Source organism: Rhinoderma darwinii, chromosome 4, assembly GCF_050947455.1.
Source record: "Rhinoderma darwinii isolate aRhiDar2 chromosome 4, aRhiDar2.hap1, whole genome shotgun sequence".
Lineage (NCBI taxonomy): Eukaryota > Metazoa > Chordata > Amphibia > Anura > Rhinodermatidae > Rhinoderma > Rhinoderma darwinii.
In genome coordinates, this window is record NC_134690.1 from 146,726,043 (window position 1) to 146,741,324 (window position 15,282).

General features: G+C 41.0%; 1 protein-coding gene across 1 annotated transcript in view; it reads left to right on the forward strand.

Moving 5' to 3' along the window:
* The window catches only part of USP13 (ubiquitin specific peptidase 13), a 117,094-nt gene that overhangs the window by 37,891 nt on the left and 63,921 nt on the right, over positions 1 to 15,282 (forward strand). The window contains exon 3 of the mRNA XM_075861661.1: positions 13,004 to 13,064. Coding sequence (XP_075717776.1) covers positions 13,004 to 13,064 — 61 coding nt within the window. The remainder of the gene's footprint in view (positions 1 to 13,003; positions 13,065 to 15,282) is intronic.

Consider the following 15,282-nt stretch of genomic DNA (forward strand, 5'->3'; position numbering starts at 1 on the left):
TAATTCGAGGCGTGCAACGCCCGATTTACATCTGAAAACAGTGCGTGTGAACATATCCTCACGTCTGAAACCACTGTGTGTGAACATACCCTTACTCTTTCTCTGAACTTGAATGCACAGCAAAACCACATAGATTCAAAACCCAAGGGATTACGAGAAATAGTAAAAGTGTTGAGATTGGTCTATTATTGCTTTTAAGTATTTCTGGTACATTATGAGCTTGTGTATGCTGTGCTATTATGATAATTTACTTTCTGTATAAACAAAAGACTTCTGATAGGAGGCTCTGCCCTAGGCAAGACCGTGCCTGAGATAGTGATCATACACATAAGGCGAAATTCACACAAACGTGTGCGTTTTGCGCTCGCAAAAAAACGCTGCGTTTTTTGCGCGTTGCAGTTCCGTGTGTCTTAAGTGTTTGCTGCGTGGCTGCGTGATTTTCACGCATATGCCACCGCTTAGACACGTAGTTTTGAGGTTTAGAAAAAGAAATGAAGGAGGTGGTTTTATTTTTGCCTTCATTTCTTGATCTACTGTTGCGCGAATCACGCGCAGCACACGGAAGTGCATCTGCGTGCTGAGTGTGATTTTCACGTACCCATTGAATTCAATGGGTTGTGATGCGCAACACACGCTCAAGTATAGGACATGTTGTGAGTTTTACGCAGTGGACACACGCTGCGTGAAAATCACGCACTGTCTGAATGGCCCCATTGAGTTACATAGGTCCGTGCGATGCGCGTGATTTTCACTTGCATATCGCGGACGTGAACTACGCTCGTGTAAATCAGGCCTAATAATTGATTTGTATTCCCATTTTCTGAAGGTGTTTAGAAGGACTAACCACTAAATCCAATAACTTTTCCTAGATGACAGTCTATGCCCTGCAAAAATGTAGTCTGCAGTCTGATTATTGATATTCTGAATCATTAAACGTAACCTGTCACCCGCAGTCCAATCTGTGGGCAGCAACATTCAGTATAACTTGTTATTTATTCATTTAATGGGCTTCATTCCAGGCTTAGGAGTCCAGTGGGTGGTCCTAATTACTGATTGCCCGCTATCTTTGTATTCACACTCATACAGGAAAGGATGTATATCCCTGTTTAGGACCGCCTAATGGACTCCTAAGCCCAGAATGGACAGAAGTTTAAATTAATAAATTACAAGTTATACTGAATCTTTTGCTACAAAAACATACATCAACCTGCTCACCTACTCTGGGTCTATAACTTGCTGCCTACAGAGTGGATTACATTTTCAACGAGACAGGTTTCCTTTAACCCTTAATGTCTCCAAGCCATTTTTAATTTTTTCATTTGTTTTTCACTCCACACCTTCCAAAAGCAAAAACTTTTTTATTTTTACATCAATGGAGCAGTGTAAAGGCTTATTTTCTGCGGAAGGAATTGCAGTTTTTATTGGCACCATTTAACCCCTTCCCGCCGCATCCATTTTTCAGATTTTCACTTTAGTTTTTTCCTCCCCAACTTCCAAAAGCCGTAACTTTTTTATTTTTCCATCAATATTGCCATGTGAGGGCTTGTTTTTTGCAGGACGAGTTGTGGATTTTCACTGCACCATTTATTGTACCATATAATGCAGTGGGAAACTGGGAAAAAAAATTGTGGGGTGGAATAGGAAAAAAAACAGCAATTCCTTAATCTTTTAGGTGGTTTTGTTTTTACAGAATTCACTGTGTGGTAAAAACAGCATGTTAACTTTATTCTTTGGGTCAATATGATTACAGTGATACGAAGTTTATATAGTTATTTTTATGTTTTACTACTTTTACAAATAAAAATCTGATTGTAAAAAAAAATTAGACTTTTGTCTCCATATTCTGAGAGCCATAACTTTTTATTTTTTTTCCGTCGATTGAGCGGTATGAGGGCTTTTTTGCAGGGTGAGCTGTAGTTTTCTATTAGTGCCATTTTCGGACCACAAAACAGCAATTCTGACGGTTTTAATTTGGCGTTCACCATGGGGACTAAATATTGATATTTTGTAATAGTCCAGACTTTTAAGGATGCGTCAATACCAGTTATGTTAATTTTTTATATATATATATATATATATATATATATATATATATATATATTGTGCTTGAGGGAAAATGGGTAAAGTTTTTTTTTTTTTACTATTTAAATTTAAAAAAAAATTCATTTATTAAAAAAAACTTTATTTATTTTACTTTTTTTCACTTGTCCCCCTATGGGACTTGAACCAGCGATCACTGGATAGCTTGCATGATCTACTACAATACTATTGTATATCAGTATATCGTGATACTGACACTCTCCTATGAAGCCATGCCGGACGCCCCCAGGCTGCAATACCAACCAACGGCACCCCCTGATCGCGGGGCTGGGGGGCTGTTGGAACGTTGCAGGGTTGCCCCCTGATGATTTTTGTCATTTAAATGCCACGGTCGCTACCCGGAAGTGTAGGCTGTGTCACACAGCCGACACGCTCGTTCTATGGAGCGGGCTCAGCCCGTGAGCCCGCTCCATACTCCCCCACCCGACGTTCACCGTATATATACAGCGGATGTCGGGAAGGGGTTAAAGTACCACTTTATGTACTGAGAAACTGCAAAAAAATTCTCCATGGTTTTTGGGGTTTTCTTTTTATGGCTTTCACTTAACTTTATTCTGCTGGTCAATACGATTTTTTTAAATATATTTTTTATTACTTTTACAAAGAAAAAAATATTTGTTAAAAAAGATATTTTTTTGTATCGCCACTCTGAAAGTCATAGCTTTTTTTTTTTGCAAGACGAGCTGTAGTTTTTATTGGTACCATTTTTTGATGCATACGACTTTTTGATCACTTCTTATTCTATTTTTTTTTTATCGTGGAGGTGACCAAAAAACTCTGATTCTGGCAGTTTACATTTTTTTTAATTGTTTTTACGGTGTTCACCAGTTTGGGTTAAATAATGTTATATTGTAGTAGTTCAGACTTTTATGGACGCGGTGATACCAATATTGTTTATTTTTTACATTACATAAGATGAAAAATGAGAAAAGGTGTTTTATATATATATATATATATATATATATATATATATATATATATATATATATATACACACACCCTACCGTTCAAAAGTTTGGGGTCACCCAGACAATTTTGTGTTTTCCATGAAAACTCACACTCATATTTATCAAATGAGTTGCAAAATGACTAGAAAATATAGTCAAGACATTGACAAGGTTAGAAATAATGATTTTTATTTGAAATAATAATTTTCTCCTTCAAACTTTGCTTTCGTCAAAGAATGCTCCATTTGCAGCAATTACAGCATTGCAGACCTTTGGCATTCTAGCTGTTAATTTGCTGAGGTAATCGGGAGAAATTTCACCCCATGCTTCCAGAAGGCCCTCCCACAAGTTGGATTGGCTTGATGGGCACTTCTTGCGTACCATACGGTCAAGCTGCTCCCACAACAGCTCTATGGGGTTGAGATCTGGTGACTGCGCTGGCCACCCCATTACAGATAGAATACCAGCTGCCTGCTTCCTCCCTAAATAGTTCTTGCATAATTTGGAGCTGTTTGGGTCATTGTCCTGTTGTAGGATGAAATTGGCTCCAATCAAGCGCTGTCCACAGGGTATGGCATGGCATTGCAAAATGGAGTGATAGCCTTCCTTATTCAAAATCCCTTTTAGGCCTCATTTACACGAACGTGATATACGTCCGTGCGACTCGCGTGCTTTTCACGCGGGTCGCACGGACCTATACAAGTCTATGGGGGCATGCAGACAGTCCGTGAGTTTTGCTCAGCGTGAGTGCGCTGAAAAAAACTCACGACATGTTCTAAAAATCTGTGTTTTTCGCGCATCACGCACCCATTGAAGTCAATGGGTGCGTGAAAACCACGAAGGTCGCACGGAAGCACTTCCGTGCGAACTGCGTGATTCGCGCAAGAGCTGTCAAACTGAATGTAAACAGAAAAGCACCACGTGCTTTTCTGTTTACAAACATCCGAACGGAGTGTCTTAGAGATGACCGAACCGAACTTCACCGGGTTCGGCCGAACTCGTTTTGACCGAACCCGGCAGTAGACAGTCACTGTCCAGGGTGCTGAAAGAGTTAAACTGTTTCAGCACCCTAGACAGTGATTTCCGATCCCAATATACGTGAACGTGTAAAAAAAAAAAGTTCTGACTTACCGATAACTCCCTGCTTCCTCCTCCAGTCTGACCTCCCGGGATGACAATTCAGTCCAAGTGACAGCTGCAACCAATCACAAGCCAATCACAGGCTGCAGCGGTCACATGGACTGCCGCGTCATCCAGGGAGGTGGGGCCAGATGTCAAGAGAGGCGCGTCACCAAGGACGCATCACCAAGGCAATGGCCAGGAAGTTCTCGGTAAGTACGAACCTCTTTTTTTTTAAACAGGTTACTCGATATGGTGATCGGAATTCACTGTCGAGGGTGCTGAAAGAGTTACTGCCGATCAGTTAACTCTTTCAGCACCCTGGACAGTGACTGACGTCGACTAGCCTCATCTCTATGATGGCGGCTGCACGAAAATCACGCAGCCGCACATCATACACGGATGACACACGGAGCTGTCAAGTGCCTATTGCGCACGCCAAACGCTGCGTTTTTTTGCGTGCGCAAAACGCACACGCTCGTGTAAATGAGGCCTTACCTTGTACAAATCTCCCACTTTACCAGCACCAAAGCAACCCCAGACCATCACATTACCTCCACCATGCTTGACAGATGGCGTCAGGCACTCTTCCAGCATCTTTTCAGTTGTTCTGCGTCTCACAAATGTTCTTCTGTGTGATCCAAACACGTCAAACTTCGATTCGTCTGTCCATAACACTTTTTTCCAATCTTCCTCTGTCCAATGTCTGTGTGCTTTTGCTTTTGCACATATTAATCTTTTCCTTTTATTAGCCAGTCTCAGATATGGCTTTTTCTTTGCCACTCTGCCCTGAAGGCCAGCATCCCGGAGTCGCCTCTTCACTGTAGACGTTGACACTGGCGTTTTGCGGGTACTATTTAATGAAGCTGCCAGTTGAGGACCTGTGAGGCGTCTATTTCTCAAACTAGAGACTCTATTGTACTTGTCTTGTTGCTCAGTTGTGCAGCGGGGCCTCCCACTTCTCTTTCTACTCTGGTTAGAGCCTGTTTGTGCTGTCCTCTGAAGGGAGTAGTGCACACCGTTGTAGGAAATCTTCAGTTTCTTGCCAATTTCTCGCATGGAATAGCCTTCATTTCTAAGAACAAGAATAGACTGTCGAGTTTCACATGAAAGCTCTCTTTTTCTAGCCATTTTGAGAGTTTAATCGAACCCACAAATGTAATGCTCCAGATTCTCAACTAGCTCAAAGGAAGGTCCGTTTTATAGCTCCTCTATACAGCAAAACTGTTTATAGCGGTGCTAACATAAGTGCACAAGGGTTTTCAAGTGTTTTCTAATCAACCATTAGCCTTCTAACACAGTTAGCAAACACAATGTACCATTAGAACACTGGAGTGATGGTTGCTGGAAATGGGTCTCTCTACACCTATGTAGATATTGCATTAAAAACCAGACGTTTGCAGCTAGAATAGGCATTTAGCACATTAACAATGTATAGAGTGTATTTCTGATTAATTTAATGTTATCTTCACTGAAAAAAACTGCTTTTCTTTAAAAAATAAGGACATTTCTAAGTGACCCTTAACTTTTGAACGGTAGTGTGTATATATTTATTCATTTTTTATTTTTTTTCACTACTAAAAACTTCATTTTACTTTTTTACAATTTTTTTTTTATTAGTCCCCCTAGGAAATTTGAACCAGCGATCATCAGAGACCGGGCTTAACAGTATTCTGTAAAAATTACAATACACTGCCAATACCCGCTTGTGCCGGGAGGAGCGGATGCACTGCTGTCTGACAGCCAGGCTCTTGATCTAACAGCTGTTGATCAGAGTTAATGCTGAATGCAGCTGTTTAACACCTTAGATGCCGCCGTCCGTGGCAGACGTGGCATCTAAGTAGTTTACAGAGGGAGGGAGCTCCCTCTGTCGCTCATCGGTGGCCTGCAAATGCGATCACGGGTTGCCATGGCAGCTGGCGGCCTAATAAATGCCCTCAGGCCTGCCTTTGCTTTATGTCCGTTAAGGCATGCCTTAATAGATTGCTAGTTTTACACTGACCGGTAATAATGCTTTGCTATACTAAGTATACCAAAGCATTATATAAGCAATCATAAGATCGCATAGTGAAGTCCCCTAGTGGAACTAATAAAATAATTTTATGTAAAAAAAAATATTTAAAAACTTGACGGCATAACAAAAAAAAATGTTTTATAAAATGTGTAAAAAAAAATAATAATTATTTGCTATCGCCACGAACATAACGACCCGAACAATAGAGGTAACACGCACATGGTGAACGGCGTAAAAATAAAATGCAAAAAACCACGATGGAATATCTTTTTTTTTTTTTTTTTTTCCTATCCCCAAAAATTTTAATAAAAGTTAATCAACAAGTCCCATGTACCCCAAAATAGTACCAATGAAAACTTAATCTCGTCCTTCAAAAACAAGCCCATATATGTCTACATCGACGGAAAAATAAAAAACTTACGGCTCTTGGAATGAGATGATGCAAAAACAAATTATTTCCTTTTAAAAGAGTTTTTGTTGTGCTAAAGTAGTAAAACCTAAAAAAACCTATACATATTTGTATCTCCATAATTGTATTGACCCAAAGAATGAAGGTAACACGTTATATGCACTGCACTGTGAATGGCGTAATTTTAAAATGCAAAAAATAATGGTGGCATTGCTGTTTCTTTTGTTTTGTTTTTCCACTCCCTCCCAAAAAAAAAGGTAATCAATAAACTATATGTTCCTCAAAATGGGGCCATTGAAAAATATAACTCACTCCACAAAAGACAAGCCTGCATGTTGACGGAAAATAAAAAAGTTATGGCTCTCTGAACGCAAGTATGCTGCTCTATTATTTCTGGTAAAATCATGGACACCCTGACGGAAAACCGTCGGAACCCATTAAAGTCTACAGTTCCGTTGAGAGCCGATAAGTTCATCATACAATGGAAGCGGTCCTTCCGTTATTTTAGTTGATTTGCTACTCTGATGGAGCAGGACAACGTGCACAATACTCTTAATAAATTTGTTGAATCTTCTGCTGAAAATCCAAAACAAAATCTACGACAGATCCACAGCACGCCCCTAAATCCTCACAGGGTTTTTTCTGAAGCAAAAAAAAAACATTAACCCCATTTGTAAACTCTATTCACATGTATTGGATTGCACTTTGTAGTAGTTTTTTTTCTTTATGCTGAATCAGCCCCAAGAATCTGCAACAAAAACGCCATGTGTGAACGCTGCCTTATATGACAATGGACTAATGAAGGCCCACAGGTCTGCCGTGTTTATCCTCCTATTTAAGCCCTGCCAGATGAATTATTAGGAGGAATGCTCACACTTAGCGTATACGCTGCAGATCTTCCATCCGAATTTGAGATTTGAAGAAATGGCATCCACACACTGCAGAAAATTTAGGCACAGATTTTGTAAATTTATGCTGCTAAATCGATGTAAATTTGCACACAGAATCTCCCTATTGAGTTCATTTAATATGTAGAGCCTGTACGGTGTTTCATATAGGCTATATGGCTCTTTAGGGGAGAATACCTCCATACATATGTATTTCGATTTTATAAGTTCGTTTTTTTCTGTTCTGTTTTTGGATTTGTAAGGGATCTGACAGAAAAACCTCTGTAAGCCTCCAGAAGCATAGGAAGGTAAAGCCATGTCCCTCCCTATTGGGCTTTGTGGGAGCCTTTATTATGGCACCATACAAGTCGGGGCCGTAATACTATTGTATGCAATAAGCCTTATGCCTAATGCACACCTTGATGATTTTGTGTGGCAGGTGGTATAAGAATAAAATCTAGTTCAATGGAACAGTTTAATGTCTGAGCTGTCTTTTCAGCAACTAAAACGTTAGCAGCTTCCTAAGGCTATATTCACACAACACTGAAAAACGGCCATGTGAACACGGCCGTTTTCAGAACAGTGTAGTACTATGGGTGTATTTAAACGGCAGTTTTTTTAACTGCACGTGAATACTGGCCGTCAAAAATTAGATCATGTTCGATTTTCGGCCGTCTTCACAGCCCAATGGCCCCCATAGCACTCAATGATCTGTTATTTTTTTTGGGCACTATCTATATGGACATTTTGTGTGGCACTATCGACATTAGCACTATCTACAGGGGCACTGTGTGTGGCACTAACTACATGGGCACTGCAGTGTTTTCAGCAGTGTTGGGGGAAAAAAACCCCAGACAAATGAAATGACTGTTTTTTTTAAGGGTAGTGAAAAATGGATGGCAACCGGCTGGCATACGGCCTTTAAAAACGGTCAGACGACTGAGAAATGGATGAAAATTTGGAGACGCACGGATGCAAAACGTCCGCTGCAAAGCGGACAGTTTGATCTGTTTTTAACAGCCTTTTTTTTCACAGGAGTGGGAATATAGCCTCTGGCTTCGTGCTTTCCTGGGGTATATACTAAATGTATCCATAGAGCCCTATAGATCCAACGAATACCAAAGTAGTGTCCTTTTAGCATCTGCTGGGCAGACATATACATATTTGTTTGTGTTATTTTTTATATATATATTTTTTATATATTTTTTTTAATGTATAGAGAAGTGAAGTCTGTTTTCTACGGATAATATATGCCTCTGTATGGCATACAGGGACCTACATTAGGGCTTTACGTTTAATAGATACGTTGGGAGATTTCCATTGCACTTATGCCAAACTTAGAGGCAAAACGCAATGTGAACACAGCCTAACAGATGCAGACTGAAAAGTGGCGTTTCAGCAATAACGATTAGTTTTAACCGGTTAAGGACTAGGCTGTTTTACAGCTAAATGACCAGAGCAAATTTCACAATTTTGCTATGCACTTCTTTAGATGACTATAACTCTGCAGGTGAATAAAGTTCATCTTTAAAAAGAGTGTAAAATTCAAAGGACAGATAGGGCTTTGTTTTAGTGGCATTTGTCAGTATATAACATTTTTATTTTTTTCTCTAAAGTGGGCAAAATTGGAAAAAAATGCAAGAATTTAGCAATTGCGTCAGTTTATGATAGCATTTTTCACACACAGTATGGACCACGGACAAAATTAATCTCCTTTCACATTCTTCCACTTCTCCCGTGCATGGGGATACCAAATATATGTGCCTTATTCACTGTGCGGGCATGTGCCATGGCTTGGCATAAAAGGAGGCTTTTTGGCCTTTTTGGTCCAGGAATTCTGCATTTGATTTTATAGCCGCATACTGTTTTCTTGGGGGCGTAATGCTGCTGAAACATTAGAAACACCCCATAAATGACTTCATTCACACAAGTAGACCCCACAAGGTTTCCTTCAAGGGGTTTATCATATTTTTAGCAAGTCCAGTTTTCTTCTGAAAGTTTCTTGAATAAGATGGAACAAAATAAAAGCAGCTTTTTTTTAGCAAATGCGTCAGTTTATGATAGTATTTTTCACACACGGTATAGACCACGGACAAAATTCATCTCCTTTCACATTCTTCCACTTCTCCCGTGCATGGGGATACCAAATATGTGGGCCTTATTATCACATAGAGATGTAGGAGGGCGGACGATAGAAGAAGCTTATTTCACAAATCGCTTTTTTTCAAAGCTGGTTTTACAAAACTCAACAGAGTTTCTATAACACTTCCAAAATATCTGCTCTTGAAGCAGAAATCCCAAAATATTCATCTAGGGGTATAATGGGAATTTATTTTTTGGGGTTTTCTAAAATAAGAAATTGCAGGTTTATGCAAATGGAGCTCTCCAGCATATGAACTTTAGAAAATAAGCAAACATGACATCCACCCCCCACCCATTCCCTCCCTCACCCTTGGAGTAAAATCAGGGGAAAAATAAAAAAGTAATGTAGGGCAAATATATTTTCAACGAATTAACTAAAATCTAATAATGCAGAACAGTGTGGTATTTTTTAAAACATGGGTCAATACACAGGCCTGGTTGCGAGGGACATGAGGGACAGAAATATCGGGAATCTTTGCGGTGCCCGTCTTTTCTGCAGACGCGGCACTTTTTCTGGGGGTTGCTTCTTGTTGGTGCTGGGGGAATCCGACTGATGAAGTGTCTTTCAGTCAGTCGCGTGACATCCTCAGACTGGGGGCATTCTCGGGTGTCCTGAACATCAAATATGAGGCCTTCAATAATTTTCTCCTGGAAATCCAGGTATGTGTCTCTGCCTCTGTTTTTTTTGTAAAGCACGAATGAGTTGTGGATTGCCACCTGTAACAAATAAATAGCCACTTTTTTGTACCAGGTTTTTGTTTTTCGCTTTACTAAATAGGGCTGTAAAACCTGGTCGCTTAAATCCACCCCCCCCCCATGTACTTGTTATATTCGGACACGCTCACTGGTTTGTGCTTGTCCGATGTTGCCCCCCTTTCCCTCACTGCCACTGTTCCTGCGGTATGAATCGTGCTTAGCACACACACGTCTTTGCGATCCCTGAACTTGACCGCCAGCAATTCTTCAGATGTATAAGCACAGGAGTCCCCTTTTACCATGCGCTTCCTCACTAATTGCTGTGGAAAACCAATTCGATTTTTGCGCATGGTACCACATGCCCCAGTCCTTGCAGCATCCAAATGCCTAAACAGGGGCACACTAGAATAAAAATTGTCGCAGTACAGGTGGTACCCCTTGTGAAGCAGAGGCTGCATTATCTCCCACACAATTTTGCTGCTGGTGGAAAGATCAGGGGGGCATCCAGGAACATTTATTGAGCGGTCCCGCCCTTCATATATCCTGAAGGCGGTGGTATATCCTGACCCGCTTTCGCACAGTTTATAAAGCTTAACGCCATATCTTGCCCTTTTGGAAGGTAGATATTGGCGAAAGCTAAGTCTTCCATGGAAGTTGAGGAGGGATTCGTCCACACTTCATTCTGCTCAGGGGTGTAGAGTTGCAGAAATAAATTATTCAGGGAATTTATCAGTGGTCTAATTTTGAACAACCGATCCCGGTTTGCATCGGTACTTGGGGGGGCCTGTGCGTTGTCGTTGAAGTGGAGGAACCTCATTATTGTCTCATAACGAGACCTGGGCAGTACTGCAGAATATACTGGGGTGGCTTGGGCGGGTCTTGTTGACCAGTAAGACCTAATGGAGGGCTTTTTGACAATACCCATATTTAGAGTGAGGCCCAAAATTTTTTTTAATTCCTGCAAATTGGTGGGCGTCCAATCTCTGGCATGAATGGATGAAGGTTTCTGCCTTTATATATTGAGTGGCATATAAATTTGTTTCGTGGACAATCAGATTTAGGATGTCGTCTGTTATAAATAAATGGAAGTAATCCATTTGGACAAAATTTGTATTGTCCACGGTTATGCCAGGAGTGGCAGTAAATCTGTGGATTCTAGGCCCAAAAGATGGAGCAGGTGCCCATACAAGAGCCTGGACTGGAGGGACCAGGCTGTCCCGTGCTACAGCGCTACTTGGCCCTGCGCTTTCATGTTCTGCAGTTTCAACTGCATCAGGGACAACGTCCCCTGAAGATGAACCTGAAGTGTCACTGCCCAAAACAGGTTCCATCTCTGACGCCATCTCTGATGCGGTCTCCGACTCAGACCACAGCATGGCGTATGCCTCCTCGGCGCTAAACAACTTCCTCGCCATTTTTTTTTTTTTTTATAAAACACACAAACTAACTGGTATATATATCTACACTACCGCTAACAAAAAAAATAAACCGCTATTGCTATAATTATATACTCCCTACCTGCCTATTCTAATAGAATAAAAGAAAGAAAGGTAGATAGAAAAAAAAAGATAGATGGATAGATAGATTGTATAGATAGATAGAAATCTATCTATACAGATAATGTTTTAAAGTGTAACTGTATTTTTTTGGAGCTGTTGGTAACCGCGTGGGCACAGGGCTGTGTGCACGCTATCGCGTGCACACTGTTTTATACGTACAAATGCATGTGATTGGTTGTCACCGCGATCACATGTTCAGGGGCCAAAAGATTGGCCCCTGACATTCTGCCCAGTGCCCATGGCTGTTAGCAACAGCCAGGGCATAGAGCTGTGTGCACGCGATAGCGCGTGCACAGTCTCTGAAGTGCCGCCGTAATTAGTCTATACGGCGGACTTCAGAGACCCTGACCGCTGGCCGTAAAAATACAGCCAGCGGTCAGGAACCTGTTAAAGGACATCATATAGGATATAGAGAGCATAACATAATACAGAGCTCAGATTACGTCCATGTATTGCACTTCTGGTATGCAATATGAAGCTATAGGCTCTCCTTGTGCAATACGTATTTTACCCGAGAAGCATTGTGGCATGTGTTTTACATATGCCACACATTGGGTCAGATTTATTAATACTGTTTAAGTTTTAGTCCGTGTAAACTTAAAAAAGGAAGTCAGAAGATGCGTCAAATTTATCATACAGCGCATCCGGTTAGGAACTTTATCTTATACTACCTCTTGGTTGGCATAGTTTACAACAGTTTTTTAAATTTAACCGCAATTTTAGGCACACAGTGCGCTCGTTTTTGCTAGACCACGCCGCTATACCACTGCACCATTCCCCCTTGTCGAGTCCGGCGCAAAAAATGTCTAAAGTTACACTTTTTGAATTGAATGACTGAAATAAATTAACTTTTTGATGATATTCTAATTCATTGAGAAGTGCGTGCGTGCGTGCGTGTGTGTCAGATCTTCCCCAGGTTCTTAAATCCTTCCATCTCTTACGTACATCTGACTGAATTCTTCCTGGTTTTAACCACTACTGTAATGGAGTCTTACAAGACTATGACTTGTTTTTTGGTATTCTGACTTGTGATCAGTGTTTGTGATTACCAGCAATCATAATGTTTACTAATCTAAATGACTGGCACTCAGTGGATGCTATTCTGACTATGTACTTCTATTCATTTCTAGAAAGCAACTGGAGCATCTGGTGGAGCCCTTCGAAGACGTTTAAATGGCAAGATATTTTTAGGTAAATGGAATTGCTATTGAAATTGACATTTACTTTAAAGGGAATGTGTCGCTAGAATTTTTTTTTTCAGTTAAACCATTATTATTTAAGTGATTACACATTGTTATAATTTTTTTAATTTTTTCGCAAGTCAGGAAATATTATAAATTAGATTCTAATTTATAACATTTCCATGTGCTGGCCACTAGAGGGAGCCGTTCCCAAAATTGCAGCATGGTCACTGTGGTAAAGCAACCTCATTGATTTATGCTGCAAATTTGGGGTGGACACACTCTCCTCTAGTGTCCTCACACAATCCCCCCTCCCTTATTCTGGCTAGTGCCAGGAGAAAGAAGGGTTTGAATCTTCAAACCTCTTACACTGTGTGCCGCCATTTTCTGAGTGACTGCACAGTGTAGGAGGATTAGATACAGGGCTCAGCAGATAATATCACACCAACATACACGAACATAATACACACATCACATCATCATAATACACAAATTACCTACCGCCACCTCCGCTGGTCTACACTCCTATTCCTTGAGCCTGAACATATGGCCAGAAGCCGCGGCCGGAAGTCGTCATCTTACTGTGCGGCACCGGCTTCCGGTCCACATGAAAATGGCGCCGTATTTCGCTCTGCGAACGAGCTTCATTTTGGTCTGTGTGGCAGCGGCGCATGCGCCGTTCCCACACAGACGGCGTACGCATTCTCTATGAGGTTGTATGTGCCGTATCCCATCTCTGTATGTGTTGTTAATCGACACATACAGAGATGAAAAAAAAAATGGCAGCCCCCATAGAGAAGTAAAAGTTTGAACACAGTAAAAATTAGAACGTGACAACACTAATAAATAAAATTTTTGTTTATATTTTATTAAAAGCAATATAATAATAATAAAAAAAAAATCATGACACCTTCCCTTTAAACATCGCAGTACTGACACTAACCAGGATCTGAATGAGGTGATTAAGTGTTATATTCGGTGATTGACTATTAGTAATTGTTATCATTTATTTATTTTCTGTACTTAATTACAAAATTAGATATTTTTAGGTAGAAGTATTTCTTCAACATTACGGTCTACCCATTTTTATACATTGTTGATCCAGAAGAAGGCTGAAATAAACCTGTAGGACTGTAATTAACTGTCATGTAAGGGGAAAAGATAACTAGACTAAACATTTTGTATTATCTTCCAACAAAGGCAACAAAAACACTTTTAACATAATTTTATAAATGAACTATCACAACATCCTATGACTATGAGTTTCATAGTTTAACCCTCATTCTCCTAGACAAGGAGTGCACAACTGTTTTGGTCCAAGGTCCTGATTTTGGGGTTCCACTACTTGAAGGGGCCACAATAAAATGTTGACATAATGTATATTATAAAATAGGGCACATTCAATGCGAAGTTAAATAATTGTTTTTGGTATGCTTTACTGTCATGAAGGGTCTGTGGATCCACTGGGCCGTACCACCTTGGCGGTAAGGCAGCTGGCCAACAGGGAGCAGGTGAGAGTCTAGTTCTATAGGTACCTGTGGCAGCTCAGACAGCAGCAGGGCAGGCTTGGCTGGGACTAGGTAGCAGGCGGACGTCAGGCGAGGTGAAGCAGGTCAGACGTGGATGCAGCACGGCACAACTTTGGCACAGCTCAGTCCTAGACCAGGAAAGTATGGATTGCTAGGAACAGGAACAGGAACAGGTACAGGGACTGGGACTGGAACAGGTAACACACTAGGAGCCCATCACATAGACATACAGACCCGATAAACTAATACAGACCCCAGACCCGACCCCCTAAATACAGACTGATTCGCGGCAAAAAAATGCGACAAAACTACATTGTACTTGGGATGGCCATGGGAGCCTCGGGCCCCAGGCGGCCGCCCAAAACGCCCTATGATGATCCGCCATTGACATTGACCATCACCATGGGAGACTACTCTGGGGGTAGCGACCTGGGGTTCCCCTGTGGCGAAGTCCAGATCCTTGTATAGGGCTTAAAGGGTGATTACCAGGGGTTCCCTTAGACCGCTTCCTGGTTTGGCCCTATGTCAAATCCCTCGGTGACAAAGTGGGTTCACACCACCCTCTGCTGGCCCCGTGACTGATTATTCCATGGGCCTTGTTAAACATTGTTATTTTTACCTAGCACTTCTATGTCTTTCTGGTACATTGCACAATATTCCATGTAACATCTGCCTAATGAGTTATAAAAAAGTTAATTT